General features: G+C 46.3%; 1 protein-coding gene across 1 annotated transcript; it reads right to left on the bottom strand.

Moving 5' to 3' along the window:
* znf507 (zinc finger protein 507) lies at positions 1-10,689 on the bottom strand. Its single transcript, XM_012814758.3, has 7 exons — positions 10,544-10,689; positions 6,876-9,262; positions 5,928-6,048; positions 5,399-5,516; positions 4,148-4,252; positions 3,669-3,803; positions 1-3,460 (listed from the first exon to the last, which is right to left on the bottom strand). Exons 2-7 carry the CDS (start codon positions 9,258-9,260, stop codon positions 2,998-3,000), a joined length of 3,327 nt encoding a protein of 1,108 aa, XP_012670212.2. The 5' UTR covers positions 9,261-9,262; positions 10,544-10,689; the 3' UTR covers positions 1-2,997.
* Between the last annotated feature and the right edge of the window lie 15,727 nt (positions 10,690-26,416).

Raw genomic sequence — 26,416 nt, 5'->3', positions numbered from 1 at the left:
CAGTCTTATCTTAACCTTTATTACCAAAAATACATTGGCAAAATCATAACAGAATACAGTATGAAGAGCAAGCTGATTGAGCTGAACTCGAACATTAACATGAAGCCGGAGTTGGCTGTAGTTGAACATTTGAATTCTGTAGGAGAGAACTGGAGCCAACGTGACATTGTCACCCTGAGCTTAGAAACCCTTCCCTCCTTTGGCACCAAAACATGCAGCTCAATGTGCTAAATTAAATTACTAAAACTAGTCATTCCCTCAGATACAATGCAATGATGAGAAAACCATCCCTTGATACTTTGGCTTAAAAAAAGTTTAAAGTTGGCTATTTTTTTTGTAGGCTATTTTTTTCCCTGTAGTGTTTTAACAAGGCATTTAGAAAAATAGACATTCTTTACAAAAACATGTCAGTTTTCAATACTACAGAATACATTTTCTTCTTATGACCAGTCATGTTGGATGCCAGACTACAGTACCATGGCTTGCGATGCTTCATAGAAAGACACAACAGTGAGACAGGAGAACTCAATTCAGGGTTGCCATGACGCCAAAGGGGTTTCTAGGGTACCCACTGTTGACAGCCTTACATGTAGCTCAACACTTCCATGTACCACTCGGGCCTTATCCCTTAACATCCCAAGCCGATATGAATAAGGGACATTTTTCAGGTAAAAATGACAGTACAGCGTACAAACATTCTCTTAAATGTCGGCAGTACACAAAGTCCGATTTGCTAAGAATGCATTCGTAGCTTCCTTTTGCATCCACGGACATGAAGTGTGAAGGCTTGATGGAGGCTTGAAGTTTCACAGTCCATGTAAGAGGTCTAAGACAAGTGCCTCACGTAAACAAATGTGAGTGAATGGGGAACAAACATCAACATTGTTGTTGCTGAAAAAAAAAATCCAAAAAATAAATACAACCCTTTTGCCCTTTGATCCTTTTCGTTCTTTTCAACTGTCAAAAGTTCTGTGGAATGAGGGAGACTGCCTTGGTGTGCTGGATGCATAATGTATGGAATACTTTGGTAGTTCAGTCAATAGTCAATGCCAATCACTCCAGAATCCAGAAGGTTTGTAGCCTACATCATGACTCTTTATAGTGGTCAAGAGTGTTATGACACCAGAGGGAACCTGGGGTGGCATCATGTAGGACTTCACACCGGCTCCTGTCAAAGCACTTCATTATGCAAAGCAGGGTGGCAGGCCAGGCTTTCATACAAGCCATGGTAGCATTGCCACATCATTTTGAATTGTAAATTAATCATCTGGTATGCTAATTTTTTTTTTTTACCGTCTTATTCTTGAAACAGCAACGATAACGATTTCATTTCTTTGATACACTTTTGCTATACAAATGCTATCCCAAAAAAAATGAAAAAAATATAGAAGAACTCCCATGAATTATGGATTTTCATTTTAGCCTCATGATTTTGCATTGCTTTCTGTTGACACGGGAAGCAGAAGGCGCATGCAAATGATTCTGTGGGAAATATTCTGCATACAGAATAACGTCTCCTCGCTGCTCCCAGAATGAGATACTGAGGTCAGGGGCCTTCAGGGCAGACAATCTGGAAATAGGAGGTAGAGATTGTCCGAACGGCCCGGTCCGTCTGAGAGGAAGTCTACCGCGGCTACGGCCAAATCACTGGCAGGTGAACATGAAGCGGAAAATAAGAAAACTTGGACCAGTGTGAGAACGGCATCCTCAATGAACTAACTGCTGAATAAAAGAACTACAACTGCAATGAGGTCTGACCTGTTGGTTTGGTTCTACAAGACACACTTAAAATTCTTATTCTATAGACTACCATTCCTATGCAAGATAACTCGTTGAATCTTGGAAATTCATAATGATAATAATGATAATAATAATAATAATGGAAATTTCAGAATTATCCAAAAACAAATTACACATTATCTTATAATAAATACTAGTAATAATTGTACTACCAGATAAATAAGAACTCTGGGGTAATGTAGCGTATGACCATGAGAACTTGACCTATGGGTGGTGTCTTAAAGACCGCAGATGGCAATAATGAACTACACAGCGTTCTACTGGCATGACTGAGGTCTAGAGCGCACTCGACCTCAAACTAAACATCTACTCATGGTCTGCTCAAAGAGAAAAGCACCAAACCAAGGGAAACCCTCGGTCCTTCATACAGGTGAAGATGCTCCCCTGTGTATGTAGGTCTACACACTACGTGAGCGTTTCTGTGTGCTTTGAGTGTGTGTGTGTAAAGGCACACATGTGTATGTCAACAGACATAACGGAAATAAATGCAGCACTATAAATAAACTGGATAAATATCAATGCAAGTACAACCGGTTACACAAACAATAACCCAAGCACCCAATCTACTCCTCTGCAACATGGCTAGCATGGCCAGTGAAACCTAAACCATCAATGCAAACCTTGTCAACATAAATACCGTTACAAAGAAATAGAGAAGCTGCCTTTGTGTTTAATGCAACACAAACCGTTTCTACGCAAAGCTGCTCATTTCTGCTGAGTCTAGTTGTGAGGTATGATAGGCATTGAATTCAATTCCTTCTTCAGCTATTGTACAACAATGTTTAAGCCTACACTTGTAACAACGCTATCTGAGAACTCTTTTGTTTCTGCAAAAAACCCTTTCTGAGTCCATGCATGTGAAAGGGGAGGTGGAGGCCATCTTCTGAACAGCCAAGGCATAATGAGGAGAAACTGGGGAAGGAAAATATTGGGAAGATATTTGGGGGAAAAAAAACAAAAAACACAACCCATTTCCGAGCATAGTATGTTGATTGACTGATATGTATGCGTGCGTGCGTGCGTGTGTGTGTGAGTGTCTGTGTGTGTGAGTAAAGTGCACAGGCTCCGCGTGAAACATTTACTGGCTCTACAGTGTGCAGGGATATGGGGGGGAAAGAGACAGACAGATAAACAAGAGAGGAGAGGGGAAAGGGAGAAGGTGAGGCAGGGGGGCAGTGCCTGAGTGGATACGCTCGCTCACGGCTCCACACTGCCCTCTGTTGGCAGCGGTGGAGGCTGCTGCTGCTGCTGCTGCCCCTGCTGCTGCTGCTGCTGCTGCTGCTGCTGCTGCTGCTGCTGCTGCTGCTGCTGCTGCTCCTTGTTGAGGATGATGCTGATGATGTCTCCCTCGTGCTCCTTCATGTGCTCCAGCAGCTGCTCCTTGCTGGTGGACTCGAAGCCGCAGATGCAGCAACAGAAGAGCAGCATGCAGTACTCCAGACCCGCCCGCTCCTTAGCCGCCGGCAGCGGCGTGCCGCCTCCCTCCAGCCGCTCCCGCGCCGCACAGGGGCCCGTGGGGCTGTCCCCGGGCCCGGTGCCGGCTGGCCTCGCCGGCCCCGTGGGCACCGGCAGGAATTTCTCCTGCCTGCCCAGAAGAACCACGGGGGGCTCGGCTGTGGGCTCCGCCAACGCTGGGGCTTTCTGACTGGCGGCGGGAGAACTACACAAGGAAGTGACACGGAGAGTTAGTACAAGACATAGAATCCACAGAATACATTCAACACAAACAAACATCACTGGCAGGAGTTCTGCATCCAGCAGAAACCTGAAGCACAACCCAGGCAGCCATTAGTGGAGAATAGTGGTCAATATTGCCAATACTGGGAGACAAAGGGTCATCCACAAAGAGCACTCACTCACTCACTCACCGGCCACTCTGGGAGATGGCTTCGTTGATGGCCTTGTTCACTTGCTCGTAGTTGTAGTTTTGATCGCCGGCATGCTTCCACATATGCGACTTCAAGGATGGCGGGTGGCTACAGACATAGCCACAAAGGGAACACCTGTAGGGGCAGATGGAAATGAGAATGAGACTGGAAGTCACCAGGCGTTACACACACACACCCCCCCACACACACACACACACACACACACATTATTATGCAGCATAACATGCATGGGCGTACATTTACTGCCTTTCTATCACCCTTGTGACATCGTTTGATTTTGATTAAATGAGTTGATTCTCCCTTGCACCATTACCCTTGAGATGTTCTTCCTTGCAATGTAGGACACGCATGTAAGCTCAGATGCACGCACACACACACACACACACACACACACACACACACAGAAGATGTACGGTCTTTGACTGAAGCCCCTGTGTTCAGTACTGTGCTGTCCTGACCTGTACTGTTCCAGCAGCTGGACCGCCTGGTGCTCCAAAGGATGCCTCTTCATGTGGCTCTTTAGGCTGTTCATGTTGGTGGTGGCAAAGTCACAGCTGCAGCACCTGCATCAGTACAGGCGCACACACACACACACACACACACACACACACACACACACACACACACACACACACACACACACACACACACACACACACACACACACACACACACACACACACCACGCAACACACCACCATTAGTCAGAAACAGAAACAGAAAATGCAGTGCTTTAAAACACAACAAATCTGTCTCTCACACTAGAAACCATCAGAGCCGTAAACAGCGCTATGAACTGCTTTAACCCCCATCCCCTGGCTTGGTCTCTCCATCCTGGGACCCGCTCTGATTGGTTTGTTTGCTCCATTTTAAGAGCACATCTCTGATCCCCGCAGCACCTCTGGGCCCATTTGTTGTGTTGTGTGGCAGTGAGTGCGCGCTGTTTGTGCGCCCTAACTAAAAACGTAGGGATGACATGGCTTAGTTAAGATGAGCGTCTCTGCTTTGATGTGCCCAATGCTAACAGGCAGCCAGGCTACATCTGTCCTACTTAAAGAGGCCCCAGGGAAGGAGCCAGAGGGGAAACAGCCAACGGGTGAATGGTGTGTGACTGTTGGCTGTGTATGTGTGTGTGTGTGTGTGTGTGTGTGTGTGTGTGAATGAATGTGGTCTGGAGGGAAGAAAACATCATCCATGTCTTGGACATCCGACACCCTCAACTCACTGTATAAACACAAACCGAGATCTGAGTCCTTTTCTGTCTAACTTGTGCTGCCTTCTAGTGGCCAATATGGTTATGACATCCACAAGAATGTATGCCTAGAATGTATACAAACCCTCATCACCTTCAGGATTTTTTTTCCATAAATACAGAATAGGTCACGAGCACCGCACACCACTGTACATTCCAGCTACGCTGACTAACAGCTATGGGAAACTGAGTGCTGTACTCGCTACAAGGACACACCTTGTGGCCGTACTGAAAAGACACAGAAGACTGACTGCAGATGAACGACTTGTGCCATGGAGGTCTAAGCTCTTCAGTGTTTCACTGGGATTCCATGGAGGCTTGCATATCAGTAATGCAACGTGATTACATCTCACTTTCTAACTAGCCTATGTGAGTCAAACGAGCTTTTAGAACGAAACACACATTTCTTTGCCTCCATCTCAAAAGAACTTAAGTATCGACCCAATATGAAGCGTACCTGTAGGGTTTGTCCGAGTTGTGGATTCTGCGGTGGTTCCTGACGCCTACGTAGGTCGAGCTGGTGTAGTCGCACACATCACACTTGTACACCCTCTGGGTGCTGAGTGGATCTGCCACTAAATACAGCACAGGAGACCACTCTTTTTACAACTATACATATTACAAATGTGAAAGCCATATGCTAATACCATGTTTAGAGACAGACAGACAGACAGACAGACAGACAGACAGACAGACAGACATGTTGTTGAAGTAGTTTGTGTTCTCTGTGTGGCTGGAATAACGTGACGGATTGGTATTGTGTCCTTTGTTGAGTATACCATGCTCATTAATTCATGATTCGTGATACAACAAGCCCTGAGTCAAGAGTGTCTTTGCCTGTACATTTGCCTGGGTCTAATTAAGGGATGGAGTACAGCTATGAGTTATGAAACGAGGACACACTGATCGGAAACGCCGCAGTGGCCATGTGCTCTGAGCACTGCTAAAAATGCCCCCACCCCTCCCCTCCCCTGTTCTGTTCTCACCCTCTTCCGTCGTCCGGTCCGGTTCCTCTGGCGCGGTCGCCGTGGTTTCCGAGAGGGGCGTCAGTGTTGCCGTGGCGTCGCCAACCCCATGCTGGTCTCGCTCGTGACTCCTCAGCTGACTCTGAGCGGGAGACACATGAGCAGTCAGCCATCAGCCATCAGCTGGCCAGTGATGATGGGCCATTTATAAATACATCCGGCACAGGCACAGACCCAGGCAGGTCAGTGGTGGGGTGGTGGGTGTCCCATTTGCCCAATTAGAAACCTTACACTCACAGGAGGTTGCTGAGAGAGCGTCACTGAGCCAGGGAGCTAATGCCATGCGAGGAGACGGCCTCTGCGGTGGGCAGCCTCCTCATTGACCAGACCTCCAGTAGCAGCAGTAATCAATAACCTGTGGGCAGCCTCCTCATTGACCAGACCTCCAGTAGCCGCAGTAATCAATAACCTGCTCTCGCTGCTGCACAGGTCCAGAGGAGAAGGCCTGCTTCCTTCCCTTCCCTGCTTTACTGCTCTGCTCTGCTCTTATCTTTACAGGCAGGTCTGGGCCTGACCCAACACAAACTCAAGTGGAGATGATTTTATTGAGCTTGCTCAACCCTAGTGCTGCAGGGAGGCTGGTGGGGTGAGGGTGTGCAGGCAGGGGCATTAGCTCACCGCTCAGGTATTCCAGTCAGACCTTTCCATTCTTGTCTGAGAGTGGAGGGTTCAGCTGATGCTGCGTGCATGCCAACTGGGCGGTCATCTATGGCCTGGCAGCTTGGCAACCGGCAAATATTATGTCTGGCAACTGATCAAGTTTTACTCTTGTGGTCATTACAGCCAGATGTGAGGTATAAGAACAGACTACAGGTTACAATGAAATACATGAAGAAGCAATGAGAAGCAACTCAAGTTATTTGTCTAACTCATCTTTGAGGTAGCTGCCCACATGGGTGTGGAACTCACCTTGTAGTAGAAGGCCTTGCTGCACTGCTTGCAGGGGTACGTCCTGGTCTTGCAGTGGTGGAGGGTGTGGCTCTCCAGGTCCTTACTGTCCAGTGCCACGTGCTCACAGATGGGGCACTGGTACGGCTGCTTCTGCCTGTGCACCCGCAGGTGCTGCTTGATGTAGCCTTTGTTGTCGCTGCTGTAGCGGCACAGCCGGCATCGGTAGGGCCGCTCGCTGCCCGCCACAAACTCCACCAGGCCTCCCTCGGCGAGCAGAGTGGGGTCGCCCGCTATGGTGCCCCCCGTTCCACCGCTGCCCACACCGGTGCCCGTGCCCGCCGGGTGGCTCTGGGCGTTGTCCTGCAGCTCCTTGAGGATGTCCTCGTCCGAGGTGTTCTGGTCGGATCGCTCGCGGAGCCGCTCGATGACCGTCAGCAGGGACAGGCTGATGCCCGCCTTTGTGGGACCCTCAGCCAGCGCGTCCTCCCGGGGCGGTTCGGGCAACGCGGCAGGAACGTCCACCCCCAGTGCCAGCTCGGCAGAGGGGGCAGCTCTGTGGTGATGGGCGACGGTGGGCGTCTCTGCCAGACGCTGGCCCGTGTCGGGGCGCTGGCCTGTGTCGGGACTCTGGGGGCGTAGGGGTGCTGTGACCTTAACACCCAGCCTGCTCAGCTCTGGAGCGCGGGTCGGCATGGCTACCAGCACCTCTGCTGCCAGTGAATGCAGCCTCAGAGACTCCGAGTGGGTCCTCCTGCGGGCTGGGGGCACGTTCTCATCTAGGGGAAGCTCTGTCGTCGTCGTGCAGCAGCCGTCCTCCTCCTCCTCCTCCTCCTCCTCCTCCTGCTCCTCCTGCTCTAACTCTTCCTCTATTTGCTGCTGCTCCTGCTGCTTGTCGGCCCCACTCCAGTCAATCACCACCTCCTCTGGTTCCTGGTAGAAGACTGCGTGGGGCTGGCCATCAAGCTCCACCTCTTCGGCCGCCAGCAGGTTCTTATCCCCGCCCACTTCAGGGCTGAGAAGGAGGGGTTTGTTGGTGACGGGCGCCTCGGCGCAGGGCAGCCTCTCCACTATGACGTTGACGTGGCCGGCGCTGTTGCCACGGCTGCTGATGATCTTCTGGGCAGAGCTCAGGAGGGTGTCTGCTCCACCTGCCTGCCGCCCGTCAGGATCGAGCTCCACCTCTGCGGCCGGCTCCGTATCCGTGGCGACCTGGACCTCCAGGAGAGGCTCCTCCGAGTGATCTTTAGAGAACGCCTCCTGCTCCAGGAGACTCTGTTTGGCTGTAACCACCCCAGGCACCTTCTCCCCTTCCCCAAAAACTGTTCCCACTGAGCCACAGAGTTCAATCTGCAGGCCAGAGGCTGAATGAAGGGCCTGCGGCTTCTCCCCTACTGCTGTGAGGAGCACAATGGCCTCCTCCTCCTCCTCCCCAATATGAGGCAGGGCAGCGCTGTAACTGGGTGTAGGGGCCACGAGAGCGTCTCGATGGCCTGACTGATCTGCCTCATCTTCGAAGATCGGGTAAGAGCAGTCCACCAGGCCGGCGTGCTTCCACGCGTGCGTCTTGAGCATGCGCTGCTGCACGCACGTGTAGCTGCAGATCAGGCAGCGGTACGTACCGCACGGCTCATAGCTGTACCACTTTTTCCCTCCCTCGCGTGGGCGAAGCGCCAAGTCGTCTGTGCTACTTCCGGAAGGCTCTGTCTCGGCGGCGGCGGCGGCTCCAGTCGACCTCTCCGCTGGCGTAGGCACCCCCCCCGCCGCCTCCGCCTCCGCCTCCGCCTCTGCCTCCGCATGCTCCAGGTGCTGCCGCACATGCGCCTCCAGCTGGTCCTGGCGGCTGGAGGTGAAGCGGCACTCGGAGCACATGAGGAGCAGCTCGCTGTGCTGCTCGTTGTGTTGGTGCAGGTGCTCGCGCAGCGCCGCCAGCGTGGGCGACAGGAAGCGGCACAGGCTGCACTGGTAGCACGTCACTGTCCGGCCGGCTGCCTCGCTCGGCCCGCCCTCCCCTGACTCCGCCGCCTGAACCACCTTACCCTCAACATCCTCCTCATCCTCATCCTCCTCACGCACCCTCTTGCAGGGGGACGGGGGCTCGGGGCTGGCTTCCCTCTGGCAGGAGGGGTTGCCGGGTGGCGAGACGCAGCGGGCGAGGGCCGCCCTCTTCCTGCCAGCGGTGGTGCAGCGTCGCGGCCGCTTCTCCACGATCTTGCTGAGCTTCTCGATGACCTGGATGAGAGAGTCGGCAGCTTGCCGATGGTGCTGGTGCTGCTCTGGCTGCTCATCCTTGTTTCCCTGGAGACGAGAGGCCACGGATGCTGCCATCCGGTCTGGGATGAAGACTGCATCCTGCTGGCCCCTCGCATGGGGGATGAGGACTGCCACACCACTGCTGTCCTCCATACCTGCAAGTCAGGTACACAAAGACAAAAAAAAAACTTAAACCTTACCTGGCAGGGCCAAACTCAACAGTAATGCTGCTGCAAGCAATGACACACAACAAAGCTCGAAGAGTTGTCTGTAATGTGTCAGTACAGCTAATTAAATGCAGAATAGCAAGCACATTACTTCACAATTCTATTAATATCACTGCCTCTCTTCTCAGATGGCAGCTGTCCCTCTCCTGAATGTTACAGTACTTTGGTGGTCAAAGCCAGACCTCCTCCAAGATTCTTTAAAAAAAAAAAAAAATCTGATTTGAGAGAACAAACAAAGTCAGCTACTCAACTTGACATTATTTACACAGATTAGTTTGCTGTACTAACCAGAATAGCTCAAGACCGTTTTAGCTCAATGAGGACAACACAGTTAGGTAGGTTATCAGTAGTGGGGAAATAGGTTTCCTTGTGGTTGAACGTATATCAGGAACAGGAGTCAATATCAGTGAAAAGATGTGGTTTCACATTTTCCATATCGTCTAACCACAACTCCTTGTTCCTTATTTCCTCAGACTTCTGCTTTCTAGGACTCTCTCCAGGACATTTTTACAGCGGGTGTTCAATGACTTGTTAGGATAGCCTACATGAGACACTCTAAATAAGGACCAGCTACCTATGTAGTAGACCTCTATTCTCTTCGGACAGGCCATGTCCATTCAGTGTGCATACAAAATCTGGCTTGCCATTCCATCATCGCTTCACTGTGATTTAGCAGGTGTGCACAATTCCCAAGCAAATAGGCCTACAGGCGTATGTTCGAGGATGATAGCAAAATGTGGCTAAGTTAGTTGTGTTCACGTTGACGGCACAGCAGGACATCGATATGAGCATGACCATATATACTGCTAATGACGAAGGGCGGGACAACCTAAAAATAAAATTTCTATACTCAGAGATGAATGTATAAGAAAGAAGGCTAATCAGTTAGCAAGCTAATTTACTGTCAGAGAGAAAGGAAAGGAAAGGAGAAATTAGGAAACTTGTGGTACAAGGAGGCAAGATGAAAGATCAACCTGACAGAACTGTACAGTTAGATAATTTAGACGAAGACATGGTGTCCGTGACCGTGGACGCGTAACGTGAGAAAAGGGGCAGGACATGTCCATGACAACTGTACAGCATGGCTGGCTAGAGCACGAGAGAGACTCCTACTAAAACATGCCCCCTAAAAGACAGCAGTAAAGCAACAACTTTGTTTAATAAATTACCACGGGTCATGCGACTTCTTTACGCCGGCTAGGTACTTACTGATGCGGGTATTTTCAGCGATCTTTGGCCTGAGCAATTAAACTCCCCTTGTATTCTTAGACAGTAAGAAGAAAGAGCTCTCTTTTTCTCTCTCACACACTACTCAAAATGGCGAGAATGGGATAGCGATCACGTGACTTGCTTTCCACAATGTCAGGTGACCAAGAAAACTGGGCGCACATTTGCAAATAGTGTTTACTGGTTAGGGTGGGTTGTACTAGAGCGAGTCCGTGTAACCATATCAAGATATTCTCTGGTTGTACCAAGAACGGATAAAACAAAACTGATGCCAGTAACATGTGGCCTTTTAATCTTACATCGATAACACTTCATGATAACTTCTTTGGGACGCTTAATCAATATTGATGAAGATTCAGGCTAACAGCCTTACACAGGCCATCCACTCCATTTCAGTTAACTTTCTTGCTGTTAAACGGTTATCTTAAAGTTGCAGTAGGTCTAACTGATTTTGTTGTCAAAACAAATAAATTAAAAACCCCATTTACACGGTGCTGTTAGAAAGTAGGCCATTCCTGCACAGTATCAAAAGCTCCTAAAAAGGCATGCAAAAGTGAATGAGCTGCAAGAATGTACAGGAACATTTTACATGCCTTCAGAATAGCTGGGTAAGTGTATGAACTTATGCGATTTCAGTGCATCCTGACATGGCGTGTAAGAGGATATAGCCGATGCCTACCATTATAAAGCACAATTGCAATTCAAGAGACAACACAAGATTCTGAAAACAAGAAGTGCCCTGTCGATTTAGTGAGGTTTGACACGTACAACTGGTATACTCCCTTTTTTTTAACGAAAACGTCATGCAGCTACGCTTACAGCTAGCCTACTGTATAGCCTATGTTTAAAATGTTAATGTGGACATGTATCGCCAACAGTTGGCAGACGGACAGGGCTACACCTTAGTAGCCCGTCTAAAGTAGGCTACTTAGCCTTTGAGGGTTGCATCTGAGAAGGCCCTAATCAGGAGCTCAATGATAATGCCCCTATGATGTCAGTCAACAGAAATTGTGCCTCTACGTGTGTCTGCCAGTGTGCCTATCCTTTTTTGATAAAAACTATGTACTGCTTAACACTGCCATCTAGGGTTCACAGTCAGGACTGAACAGTAACATTATCTAAAGAACAGCTCAACATGTTCTCTCAAAGTAATTTGAGTTAGGATGGGAAAAACATTGTAATTGTAAAAATAAATTACTCTTTATTTGGGCAGTTAATTTTGGACAGTACAAAGAGTCAGTAAATAAACTATCAACTAAATGTCTGCCAGAATCCTAACCATCACCTGAAATGAACTGGAACGTACTGGAGCTACTGCTGGTAGCTTGATTGTTTTCTCCTTTGTACGTCGCTTTGGATAAAAGCGTCTGCTAAATGACTAAATGTAAATGGAACCCTCACTTCATACAGACCAAAAACCAAAATCAGGAAATTTGTGTCAAAGCATTTTACATTTCTCACTTTCAATGGGTAATGCTTTCAAAATACAAATGAAAAGGTAGGTAAAAAAAGCTACCAAGGTAACAATATATTCAGGAGGGCGAAGAGTTTTAATTCAATCAACAGGGAAACTGTAATAGGCCACATATTAATTTGGTCCACAAAGACAATACTGAACAAATGAGAAGGGATATCCTCTTTGAAATGTACATATTGTTCAGAAGAGGCGGAGTCCATCAATGAATGTGTGTCTAAATCTCTAGGGCAACAGAATGTCGGCCCAATCAGACACTGTATTACTAAACCTTGAAGCTTTTCGCTTGACCTCTCAGTGACATAATTACTTCCTGTGGTAACAGTAGAAGCTTTTTTACAAGGAAGTGGAAGTGAAATATGTGTTGCCTCAGAGAAGATGTTTCCACTATTTTCCTCTTGAAATCTGTCTACATCAGTGAGACCATATTATGAGAAATAACAGGATCATCCTGACCCAATGTGGCCAGACTTCAGGAAACTGTGCTTATTGCCGCTGTGAGTCAGGGTGTGTTTGTTGTTTTCTGTTGGTCGTCAAACAATGTAGAACAAAGGGATTTGATTAGTGGATGTGTTAGCTGCGTGACGCTCCTCTGTTGGGATTGTTGTGAGTGCATCAGTACAGGTGTGTAGAGAGGAACCAGCCCCGGCCACATGCCGGGCCTCCACGGAAACATCTGTCTTCCTGTGAGAGCAGAGCGGAGCAGGGCAGTCCGAGAGGGTCTGAGAGGGAGATCAGCACAGAACACAGGGCCTTCAGTCATTTCCTCTGGCATGATCACACACCCATTCTGATACTGCTTAAAGGCACCATAGTGTGTGTGTGTGTGTGTGTGTGTGTGTGTGTGTGTGTGTGTGTGTGTGTGTGTGTGTGTGTGTGTGTGTGTGAGTGTGTGAGTGAATGGGGGTGGTGTAAGAGCATCTTTGCTAACTCTGGAAATAGCTTTGTTCTTTTGCTAAATAGATCATATGGTCTACTGCTGCTGTGTATTTCAAGGAAGGTCCACTAGCGCTGGCTTTCATTGCCCATGGAAAGAACATAAATGCAGCACTTACTTCAGGAAGACAACTGTGGGTGAAGCCCTTGTCAACACTATGCATGTGGATAAGATGTGAAATGTGTGGTTTGCTCTCAATCCAGCTGGAAAAGTCAACATTTGTACAGGTGTTAGTATAAAGAGGCAAAATGTACTTTTTCATCAAACAAAAAAAATGCTTGTAGACTGACTGTCATACCAAAGTGGATTCCCATCATTTCTGTGCATTCTCTGCTTTGTGTTTCTGTGTCAGGCCCTGAAAAATCTCTGGCCCTGAAAAAAAAAAAAATGTAAAGAAATGCACACAAACACCAGGAAACAGAAAACCACGGTGCGTGAACAGCACAGGAATCTCCAGAAACAAATCTCTTCTCTCTGTCCCTGCTGAGTTGCACTGTTACAATGGAATTAGAAACATTTTGTACATGTTGTACCTTTCATAGTTTTCATGTTGTTAAGAATGTCTTTAGAATTGCTGTGCTTTCCCAGAATGCAAAGTGAGTGTAAGTGGAGAGTCATAAAAAAAAGACTCACACGTTCATCTCCAGTATATGTGTTTTGACAGAACTTGAGAAGTCGTGCAGTTTTGCATCTACCGAGCTCGAACAGGCGCTGGATGTGTTGTTTGAAAAGCCAGCGGTGAAATACGGTCAGGTATGGGCAATGATAATGGTGCATTTGTGGCTGTGTGTATATGTGTGTGTGTGTGTGTATGTGTGTGTGTGTGTGTTGTGGAGTGAGGTCCAGTCTCAGGGTGTGCCGGCTGTGTGTGATGCAGTGTCTTGGTGCGGTCTGGGCTGAGGTCACCAGAGGGAGAGATAGAGAGAGCGAGAGCGAGAGCCAGCACTCTAATGCACCGCCTGGATTTATTGTTTTAATTAAACACCACAACACTTCATCATAAACTGTTTATGGAGGCTACTTGTCCAGTGCAGGTTTTTGTATTAGATTTAAAAAAAAAAAAAAAAAAAAAAAAAAAAACACATACATAACAAAACATTTTTTTTTAGCATAGACTCTGTTCCAGGATTCGCTGTGATTAGCAGCTCTCCACCGGCGAACCATCTCCGCCACATTGTTTCATATCTCTTAACACACAAGGTGTATTTTGACAGGAGTCATGAATATCTTATGTCATTTTTGAGCCACAGCTTCGACACAGAGGTGGCTTGTTTTCTTCATCCCTTGAGCCATCTTTTGCTCGTTCTCCAAACAACCCCTTTTTGAAATGGCAACGTGTTTATTTGATTTGATTCCCCCTGTGTGTTTCCACCGTGGCACACGCCGTCAGTGCTGTTGATGTGAACCTGGAGCTGGCAGCTGTGCAGGCTGCTGTGACAAGTTCATGTTCATTTCGTGTATAATTCTTTTTTTTTTCTCCCCCTGCTCTTGGCAAAGCTGCACTACTCACATGTAGCAGAATGAGTGAGAGGATAATGTACTGAGATGACAAGCCGAAGGGAGAGAGAGAGTGAGAGAAATAGAGAGGTATTAGGGATACACAGTCCATCTGACCCCTAACAGTAAATAAATACACATGCCATGGGTTGTGCATTATTTATATGTAGCGGCCAGCGGTGGGGCCACCATTAGAGGTTAGGCCCCCATGTTTGATTGGTGCGGGGCTAATGTAACGTCTCTCCCCATCGTGGTACTTGGTCAAGTTGCATATCTATCTTCTTCCACATGATTTTATTAACTCTAATATCTACACTTCCTATTACCCTAGCTGCCTCTCATTCACCCGTGCACAGGCGCGCCTCTCTAATCCAAAGTGACAAGCGATATACTTTCACTCACACATTACGTGCTAGCCTGGAGCAAGGGAGCCTGTTCCTTTGAAAAGGTTGGAATTAGGTTATTTCTATTGAAGTATTAAAGTAATACTTCAGTTTAAGCTATTATTTCAGCCCCCCCCCCCCACACACACCTCCTCATTCCCCTTTTCCCCCCATTGGAGGGCTGAGGGAGTGATAGAGAAAAGGAACAGAGGTGTGATTGCCGTAACCCTCTTATTGCGCTCGCTGACTACGGCAGGGCTGGATGTCATAATAGCTCGGAGTGAGGGATAGAGAGGAAGACAGAAAAGACAAGCGTAATGTATGGAGGAGCGAGGGAATAAGAAGGAGTCCAAAACAGCATGATTATGGTGCTCCTGATGACAGGCATACAGATGCTCTTTTGTATTCACGTAGTGCCTGGGATATGAAGAAGGAGGAGGTATGTTCAAGTCTGACTAAAGTCTTCAACACAGGCCGCATTCATGGAAAAGTGCTAAATCCATCGCCTATGCATTCCAATAAAACATGACATTACTGTTGGAAATATGCTCTCTGCCATGCATTAGCTATGGCATTGACATTCCTTATTGGCACATTGAGTAAGAACATTATCAGGCCTCTCAAATGTAGAGATACATCGTAAAAGATCCCCATGACAAGATGTGTTCAGAGATCTCTCATGATCTACCCTTCATCTCAGGCTGTCATTGCAAATTTAAACTCTTTCGACACTTCTGTCTGAAACATCAGAAATCAAGCATTTCTGTCAAAGATTTAGTCTGTCTGTGAGTGTGTGTCTCTGTGTGTGTGTGTGTGTGTGTGTGTGTGTATGTATGTGCGTGCTTGCATGTGCGTGGTGTGCGAGGGCTTGCGTGTCTGGAGCTGTTTTGTCTCTGGTGATATCTGTGAGTGAACAGGGAGAGGCCCCAGAGGAGTTAGTGCACCAAACCCAGTCTGATGATGTCACTTTGACGCCTGGCAGCCGCCACTCAAACGCCCACGAAACCTGACATCAGTGGCGTGTCACTCCAAACGCAAACTTGTGTCACTTTTTAAACGCTCACCTATCCTTCCCCTCATACCTCACCCACCCCTCCGCCCCCGCCCCCGCCCCCACTGTCACCACCATCTCCATGACACCATGCAGAGTGAGACTGACAGCTCTACCCCCCCCCCCCCCCCCCCCCCCCAGTCTCTGACTGAGAGCTGCATTTTCTCTCTCAGCTCTGACTTTCCCATCACTCTGGAGCCCTGGTGACTCATTTGGTACTGCGCCACAAAAAGCCGCAGTTCCCCAGCAGGCCAGCGGGCGGCGATGCAGGGCTGTGAGAGACCCTGCCAGCCTTAAGAGGCTGAGGCTGGGGCCGGAGTCAGGACGTGGTGACCTTAGACAGACGTTCATTTATCACCTCCGCTGGCCAAAGGGAACAGCGACAGTGTATTTGGCCAGCCTACCTCGCTGGCCCTGCTTCACGCTGTGTGCTGGCCATATACGTGTGGCACAGTGAGATGGAGGGAGAGAGAGAGAATGACTGGAAAATAAACAGAGCCGTATAGTTTTTCTTTGGTTGTTATTGTATTTTTTTTGCCGCAAATTGGTGTGATCCATCTGACCATGTGACTTCTGCAGCATACTCCCTGAGTGACCACCGAGGGGCTGGAATTGCATTGTGGGTCTTTAGGCAATAAGGGGACGATGTATGTCTTCCATTTTGCCTGGGAGAACAAACGAAACGTCAGCTCACCCCGCCCCCCCCCCCCCCCCCCCTCTCCTCTCGGCTCCCCTCCTCTCCACGCCCCACTCTTTCATTTTTTTCACATTCTTTCTCCCTAAAATATGTCCTCTTCGTGGGGGAAGTGTCAGCTCTTCGGCGGGCACGGTGCTGAAAACATTTTCTTCAGCTAGCGTGTGTGTTTGCGTGTCTCTCTCTCTTTATCCGAGTTCCGGCCCTCTCTGGTGTGATTTCTCACTCTCGCTGCAAATGTAACAAATCTCTCAGGAGTGCCCCTGTTCTGTGCCGTTGATTTAAGAAATAGGCTTAAGCAACTTTACTTTCACAATTTTGGTGTGGCAATAGGCTTGGGTGTGATATTTATTTTTGAAAATAAAAGTTTAAAGCCTCACTGTGAAAATCTAACTGACAACTAGCTCTGAACTCTAATGTTAGTTTACTTGACTTTTCTCAATTTATGTTACTTAGTTCATTTATTTGAAAATACGGCTTTGTCAAATGTGTATGTAAATAAAGAAGGGATACTATGGTGATAATTTAGGTAGCTTTTCAGAGACACAAAAGTCCTCTATGATATTACTGTTGTTATTCTGCTATGTGGAATGCGGTGACTGTATTTAGCTTTCATCTGTTCTCGGTGCTACGGGTAATGGCCACACAGAAATAGCAGGTCTAGAAGGTTGCAACAGATAATGAAAGATAATGATAAATGAAAGATAATGAAAGCCATTGTGCCATGGTAGAATCCCCTACCTCTAGTTTTATAACAGGAGTAAAAGGGGACATCTGGTCATAGTGAGTATGCAGGCACTAATGTCATTTATGAAATACTAAACAGGAAACCGGCTTACATAATAGGTGTAATTGCACGGCTTAAATAAATAGGGAGTTAACGGCAAAATATTAAAAGTGTAGATGCGTTTAGTAAATCCCATTTCTGAAGAGTTGCAGTTATTTTTTTTTAATTATTCACTCATTGTGCACCCAAAGTGACCAAATCAACAAAAAATGTTGATTATAGCTACTCTCTTTTTGTTTATCCAGGCATAGAACTATTTTCCTGTGGCCAGTGAAATTAATGAGTTATTGATCAGGGTCTAGTTGGATGAAATAAGATGAATAAATGAATGAGTGAATAAATAACAGTACGGCCAAGCTCAGGTGCTGCTAATATTCCCTGCAATTGTGTGTGTCATGCTTTGCAGCTTCCATTTCTCACTGGTCATTAACGGGACTGTGCGTATGCATGGGGCTGGCTGGGCCGGTCTTTGACCTAGGGCTGGGTTCAAATGAAACCTGTTAGGGGGGAAATTACAACCACCTGCCGAACAGACACAAGTGGCTCCAGTATCCCAGCAGCCTCTGCTTCCATCTGGTGCGGCGGGGCAGGCCATCAAAGCTGCTTTTTCGCAATATAAACTCTATCAAAGATCAGGGTTGACATTTCGATTTAACCCGCATGGCCAAACCTCTGGAAAAAAAAACCTCTACAGAGGCTGAGAGTTTGCTTTCTACTCCTCGCTGGATTTGCTCTTCAAACCGCTACTTCAAAGCGACCGCCTGTCCCTTTATTTGGTGCTGTGTCTATAGATTGCATAATGATCATGCCAGGGTGTGGGTGCACACACACACACACACACACACACACACACGTACACTCGCACAGGGACACACATACAAAGATGCATACTAGCACATAGAGACGTATATTAACACAGAAAGAAGCCGTTTCTCGTCCTTTTCAGTGTCCTCCCTGCACTTGGTTCATTTTAAAAGGAGACTGCGCAGTGGTTTGTCACAAATGTAAATGTACACAATTTTATCTCCAAACCACTTGATGGGAAAAAATGAGCTAGCAGCAGAGGCAGCATTAAGAGCAGGCTTGTGGTGAATTGATGAGGTGTGTTTCACCTTATGATGACTATGCTTGCCTATGATGAAAACTCTGGCCACCGCAATGTGAGGAAAGTTGTGCACTAATTGAAATTTTCCGGAGGATCTCTTTAAATAGATATCATTAACACATGGGGACAGGATCGGTCGGCTAATAAACATTTATTTATAGCAAATTATTGCCTAATGTATCAAATTAACAACATGCAGCAACCAAGATTTATACATGATGTTAACCACATTTATTACATTTACTTAAGGTATTCAGCTGAGCACATTTTCGTATAAAACACCTTTTTTATAGATTAGAGTTTATGATAAAATATGTAAGATTAACAGCTCTCTGTGTGTTTTTGTTTGGGTGATTTATGGGGCCTATAAAATGTGTTTATTAGACTGGTGGAAATAATTAAATGGTAGAGTTTTAAGTGCAATACTCACCTAATGTAAGGAAAGAACGTGCAGAAATATGGCCCCGTAAAGTGGAAATTATCACCGAAGTCAAAGAGTCAGAATATTTATCGCCGTAAATCTGCTCTTTAAATTGTCCTGCTTACTTGGACACCCAAGTGATGCGGCTTTTGTGCTGGATAGCATGAGATGAATGCTCGTTTGAAGCGCCTCTGTTGTTTTTCACCAAGCCCTCTAATTTGCTGTAACCTTTAAAACAAAAAGCAGAGGACACTGACTGAAAAACTTGACAGAAGCCAACGAGCACATCTGGTTTTGTTGCCTTCTGCCTGTGTATCAGTTGGGCAATGAAAAGTGATACTGCGTCAGGGAAAATGCTTAGCTGCACACACACAAACACACACACACACACACACAGACACACACACTTCATATTTGCTCAGTGAAATATACTAAAGTCAATGCGAGGCAAACGTTAAAACTCGTCCTTTGCTCTTATGGAAATACAGCAACTGCTCTGCAGAATATTGCTGCCTTTACTGTCGGGGTCAGCCAGATAGGTGCGGTGGATTACATGTGGTCACTATAGTGTGCGTGTGTAGAGGATGCTGAGGTATGAGCTGTGTGTTTTCCTTTGTGTGTCGTAGACAGCGTCGTCCTCCTTCAGCACCTCCACACCCCGGTGTGTGTGTGTGGACATTTCCTTCTTCTCCCACGCCACGCTGTGTGTGTGTGTGTGTGTGTGTGTGTGTGTGTGTGTGTGTGTGTGTGTGTGTGTGTGTGGACATTTCCTTCTTCTCCCACGGCACGCTGGCCCGCCTCTACAGAGAAACACACACAGCCATTATCAAACCCTTCCTCCCTGGAAGCCAGTCCAAAACACTTCCCCTGATAAAAGGTTTGTCTGTGTTGTCTGCGCGAGTGTATGAGTGTGTCTCTGTGTGTGCGCTATACATGTGTGTGTGTGTGTGTGTGTGTGTGTGTGTGTGTGTGTGTGTGTGTGTGTGTGTGTGTGTGTGTGTGTATATGTGTGTGTATGTATATGTTACAGATCAAAGCAAAAAAGAAACAAACAATTAATGCAATCTCAAAAGTTTTCCTCTCGCTGGGTACGATGTCCTTGTGCTTGTAAAACAATATTCCACGCACACACACACACTCCTCGCTTCTCTGGTGTGTGTGTATGAGAGAGAGGCCTGTGGTGAGAGAGCAGGTCAGCCTGTGTTTGAGGATGAATGGGGTCTCATACTATATGCTTAATATTTGATTTCTGTGAGTGGAGACCTCTTTCATGCGGTTCCAAGCAGATCTTCCTCAGAGGGGTAAGTGTGGCTTCAAAGAGACACGGAGAGAATGAAAGAGGGTGGGGGTTGGGGGTCATTTTCCGTCATCAAGGGAAATAAAAAAGCAAACATTCGTACAAATCATCCTACATGGCCCTGGACTGGACTGGATTCTCAGCCCCTCCACCCCCGCAGCTCAGACCCACTGAACATACAGGCGCTTATCGTGTTAGGTGTGCTAGCCTCTGGTTCTCAGCAACGAGCTTCTGCTACAGTACTCTAGCATTGAAGCTCCCCTCGTTAGATACATTAGGGTATGTCAGCTTCCTCCTTACCATCACTTTAACTAATATAGTGAACAAATGTAGCTACCAAATATGAACATTATATGTTTGTACTGTTGTTTTTTTTGGTGTTATTTGTTTCATATTTCTGTTCATAACAAGAGTTGTGTTTTGAGCTGAATCATAGGTAATTGTTGCTTGTACAGTGAACATGCGCTTGCTAACCTTTTCCTTTGCCTGGCGTGTTGCTGAGATGCACTGTTCCCTCCGGTGCTCCAGCTCCTAGTCTGTGGCTCACGACACGGCACATTCTGCAATGCCCCGCACTCCAAACCGGCGCTGCTGTTTTTGGGTCAAGAGGCACAGCAGTTTGTCTGTCTCAGGGCTAGCAGAAACAGATGTTTATTTGGTAAAAAAAAAACTCAAACTCAATACTGCAGGGAGCCCAGGCGAGATATATTTATAGACAAGTGTGCCGCACAATCAAGAAGCATTTGTCCTCAAGTGAGGAAAATATGGTTTCAGCAATATTCGGTGGCACCCAGTGAAAGTAATGATTGATTATAGCCAGAGAGAACACTTTGTACTAATTTCATCATCGCTGGGTGAAGGGGGGGAAAAAAAATCCGACAGGGCCACTCCTGTAACAAACCCACTATGTTTTCTCTCTGTCTGTCTTTCTTTCTGCTTTCTTCATATTTTTTATACGTGTCATAGAAAATTAATGCAATTAACTTGCCCCGAGGCGTACTGTTGAGTTTCAAGTTTGTCACACTGCAATTCTGTTATCCCCGCTGAAGGAGAGAGAGAGAGGGAGGGAAGAAAAAAACAACAAACACACACACACACGAAACATGATTCTCCTCCACTTCTCCTCTCCTCTTATAGGATATTCCTCTGCGCTCGAATGTCAGTAGCGTTGCTGTCATGGCATCCATTCCCATTTGAGCTCTTAAACTTGACATGGCTGTCAGCCCGGCTTGAAATCAGGCTTAATGTGTCTTAATGAGTAACTCCGACTGCCGTTCACTTCTGCTATAAATATTTCCATAGATCCGGCCCTCGCCTCCTGTCTCCTTCACGGCAGTAAACACACTCAGGGCAAATAAGAATCACCACCATGTAGACAAACATCACACGGCCTTATTGAGAGAGATGGCACTGCTTTGACTCTCCATTACTCACAGGAGTTGATGATCATATTTCCATAGGTTTGACAGTGATGCAGTGCTGTCAAAAAGTACTGGGTTATATCAAATGAAATATGTCAAACAATAACATCTGCCTTTATTGTGTGCAGACTTTCACTGTCATAGCAACAGAATAGTATAGTGAGGCTCTACATTTGTCATCTTGTCCTTTCTATGAGCCGTTCTAATATGACATTTTTTGTCTTCTGATCTGACTTTTTTCATTTCATAAGCTATGTTTGAGCTCAGGTTGTGTGATGGTGGAGCATATGGTGTGTGTTGCTGAGGTATGTATTTGTGTGTGTGTGTGTGTGTGTGTGTGTGTGTGTGTTGAGGGGGGAAGTCGGGTGTACGGTGTTTTATGAGCGACTGATTCAGGAGAGTGATGTGGCTCTCCGTGCTCAGGCTGACCCCAGACAAGCCGCCCTGACCCCATTAGCTGTGTTTATGAAGGGTAAACAAAGCCCTGGAGTCCATTAGCTGGGGAAATGCACATGGCAACGTCATTCATTTATACCCCCTCTCCACCCTCCACCCTCCACCCTAGCCACCAGCTCTATCTGGGCCTTTTTAATGGGCAGAATTAAGGAGGGGAGCATTAGAAACATGGAGGGTGGCGGCAGCGGTGGTGGTGGCCTGGTCGTGTAGCCACCCGGTGACCCGTGTGTTCACTGTTGCACTCTCAGCAGTGTCTCAGCAGAGCTGCTCCCATCTGTGTGCTGGTCTCCCCACGCAGGGTCAGTGTGTGTGTGTGTGTGTGTGTGTGTGTGTGTGTGTGTGTGTGTGTGTGTGTGTGTGTGTGTGTGTGTAACACTCTCTGAGAATGCGCTTAATGAGTGAGATGCTGTTTGTGTTTGGTGCGCATTACGGTGTGTGTCAAATGCAAAGGATGGTCATGTAAGTAAGGTACAACAGTTGTTTGTCTTTTGTCTTCATTTCGATATAAGTAGAATATACATGCTTACAATAAAAGTACATGAGTGTTATATAGGAACTGGGTTTAATGTTGTGCCACGAGGTCGGCAACAGTCGGCCATTGCATACCGTAACCTATTCAATTACGTGGATGCTAAGAATGGTTTCACCTGTTGGGTGAGCGATACATGGAATCTCACAAGGCGCAGTACAGTGAACACTAATGACCCCACTGACATTCTGTCACACATAGGCAGACAACACACACTCCGCTATTCACATATGAATCAGTAAGTGTTCAAGTCTAGGAACCTCTGGAGCAGGACCATCTGTTGTCTTCTCTCCACAGCACGAGATCAATCAAGACTCTTTAAATTAGTGCTACCTTGGTGGTAGAATGAATACCTCGTGCTATCCGAAGAAGCGACAGCCATGTGACGTTCAAAGAACGTTTAAAAACTCACTTCTTTAGAATTTGTGTCATACTACTACGTTTGTTACAACCCCTTCAATTATTATTGTTATTATTGTTAATTTTACTATGATATACAATACGGTTTAAGCATTTGGTTGTATTGCGCATAATGCTTTGGTTGTTTTTTTCATTTGTTTTGGTAGGTCACTTCGGACAAAGGTGTCATTTTCAACCTTTGTGTCTTGATCACAGCTGATATTAGTTTAATAATACATGCATTTTATGAAGACTTGAGGGCTATCTATTGATGTATTGTGTTTTGTTAAACACAAACTATGTGTGTGTGTGTGTGTGTATTCTGGAAGGATGAAAATGACAGCAATATTATTTCAAGGAAACAGTGTGCCAGTTGAATTGAGTTGACATGTGAGCTGACTAACATTACTAATGAACTAAAGGAAATTCAAAACTGATCTGGGCTTAAAACCATTCCCTTTGTTCTCTTGAAGTTCATCATTTGACTTTTACCCACTCACACTGTGGTAGACTACACACCTGTGGTGTTTTGGGTTACCATTTCACATATTAAAAATGTATGTTAAAAATATGTTATTGCGCAACCAGTAGCAAGTTCTCTGGATAATAGTCGCTCATTATAGCATGATCCTGTCACCCTTGACCTCTGAGGTCAGATGCCTCATCACACAGTCAGACCCTCCACTAATGCTGGTAGAAACCTCTGGATTCTGTAGATCCTCTTCCTCTCTGATGCATCTCCAGGTTCAAAGTCAGCTGTCTCTGGTGGGCTCTAAATACTGTGTGTAATTACACTGCAGGAAGCACAATATGTAGGCCGTAGCCTAACTAACTATGTAGGCCTAACTATTGGGTTTATGTTTAATTAGCATTTAATTACAGCCACCGCTGCTAAATGGTTAACCTGTCTGTGGTATTAAAGTAGGACCTTCAAGCATGTTCTGTGGGCTGATTGGTTGATGAGGACAAGCATCACCGGGAGAGTGCTGGGTTGCAAGGTGACATTAATGCCAGATGTGTGCGTTGGTGAACAGAAAGGTTCATATTCACCAGGGTACAGTGATTTAATGAATTTAATAACGGTCTGTTTCCATCTGCCTGTGTGTGTGTGTGTGTGTGTGTGTGTGTGTGTGTGTGTGTGTGTGTGTGTGTGTGAGAGAGATAGAGAGAGAGAGAGAGAGAGAACGAAAGTATAAATGAGAGACAGGGTGTGTGTATGTGCATTTGAGAGAGTGTGTGTATTAGATGTTGTCCACATGACAACGGAGTGTTTTGAAAACAATGTTTTTCCCTTGGGTTCTCAAAAAGATTCAATGTTTTTCCCTTTGCATTCTCAAAAAGATTCAAGGTTTTTCCCTTTGCGTTCTCAAAAAGATTTGTGTCCACACGACAACATTTTCATCCCCATTCACACTGAAATGCAAGTCGTTTTAAAATCACATTTCTTGCAAAACCATGCTGCAAGTTATAGCCTAAAACTAAACAAGATTATCATCAAAGCAATGACGCCTACGAGACGAGATAAATCCCAACCCTGCTTAACATTGCTAGTATTTAACATGACTTTATATCAAACAAACCCAGAAAAAAGGCTTTGACCACTGATGTTTCCAACAGATTACGTCCTCCTCGTAGAAATAGAAAAAAAATTGGCTGAAAACCATGTCTGACAATCGAAATAGATGTTCTATTCATTGCCACTGAGGACGTGGTGGAGGCTTGGCAGGGTGCACCTCAGCCTTCACGGAGGATGAAAGTTTGACTGGATAAAGTTGGGGCCACGTCGTCATAGTTTTCAAAAAACCTGCTTTTCGCCTGTTCACACGGCAACGTAAGGATTGTGTTGTCAAAAGTCTCCACACTGAAATCCTTTTTTTAAAAATATGCATTTTCAGGCCCCAAAACGCCGTTGTCGTGGTTGATGAAAGGTCAAAATGCAATGAAACTTCTGAGTTTGTGTGGACGCCACCTTAGAGAGAAAGTGTGTGTGGAATTGTGGAATGAGAAATACAGATTTGGCGCGTGGTGTCTGGTGTGACACAGTGGTGTTGCTGTTATGGGGTTAAGGTCACACTTCCACGCTTCAAGCCTGGTGACAATTTGAAAGGAATGACACAATTAAACTCTGAGGCTTGACTCTGCGGTGTGTGTGTGTGTGTGTGTGTGTTATGTTGAGAACTGAATGTTGAAGGGGGAGCGTGTGATGAGACGTGTGTGTGTGGGTGTGAACGGCACAGGAGAGACAAAGGGTGCTGGAGTGAATGTCATCCTGGAAATAATATAAATTAATTGGCTGGAGCAAATCAGTGTGGAAAATCTGCACAGCTAGTAATTAGGTTTCAGATTAATGCTGACTTAAATAAAAAAAAAAAATAAAAAAAACTTTTTTCCCCCTGATCTCTCCCATGTATTTTTCCTAGCCCTTTTGGTAATGCTTAATTTGTCATGAGAAAGGTGTTTTAAAAGGGCACCAAAACCTTGACTTTAATTGGGGTGAACAGAAAGCCAGCCGTGCATTCTGGGAATCTCAATCAGATTGAAATCTGTGCCGGTTTTTTCTGTTTATATGAGAGAGATGTGCGCTGAGTATATATCCTCTCTTAGAGGGAGAAGGCTACAAGTTGGAAATAATTATAATGTTGGAATAATGACAAATAGTAGTCATAAAAACAGTTCATGAACATGACATCCTTGTCCTCTTTACAAATGGATCGGTTGGCACAGGGAACTGTGCAACAGTTAAATGAAATGATTTTTGATGGAGATATCAAACATATTAAAGCTTTTATTTTGCTCTTAATATTGAATGAATACCAGGTAATGATAAAGTAAAAAGTTAAAAGGCTTCTCCATAGGACCTGGGAATTATAGTTAGAAAACAATTAATATGAAAACCCCAACAACTTGATTTTGCAGGCATTTGTCTGTCTGTGTTTGTGTGTGTCTGTGTCTGTGTTTGTGTGTCTGTGTGTGTGTGTGTGTGTGTGTGTGTGTGTGTGTGTGTGTGTGTGTGTGTGTGTGGGGGGGGGGGGGGGGGGGTGAAAGGGGGGAGCCCTGGCCTCAGGGCAGTGATGCACAGTAAGGCGTGAAGGTATTGTTCACTTCTGACAGTGGAGAGGTGAAGTGGCTTTAGTGACACATATGCCAACAATGTGACTGACACGATCCCCGCAGAGCTGCGTGCACACACACACACACACACACACACACACACAAACACACACACACACACACACACACACACACACACACAGACAATCTGTCCCCTCTGGCTTGCTCTTCTTTTCTAGTTTCCTCTTGTTTGCATTGCGACTATATGCATCTGTGTGTCTAAGCATGGGTGTGTTGAAGGAAGAGACTATATGCATCTGTGTCTCTAAGCATTGGTGTGTTGGTGGAAGTGA

The sequence above is a fragment of the Clupea harengus genome, chromosome 6 (assembly GCF_900700415.2).
Source record: "Clupea harengus chromosome 6, Ch_v2.0.2, whole genome shotgun sequence".
NCBI classification, from domain to species: domain Eukaryota; kingdom Metazoa; phylum Chordata; class Actinopteri; order Clupeiformes; family Clupeidae; genus Clupea; species Clupea harengus.
Note: the sequence above shows the minus strand (reverse complement) of the source record. Positions and strands in the feature narration are given on the sequence as shown.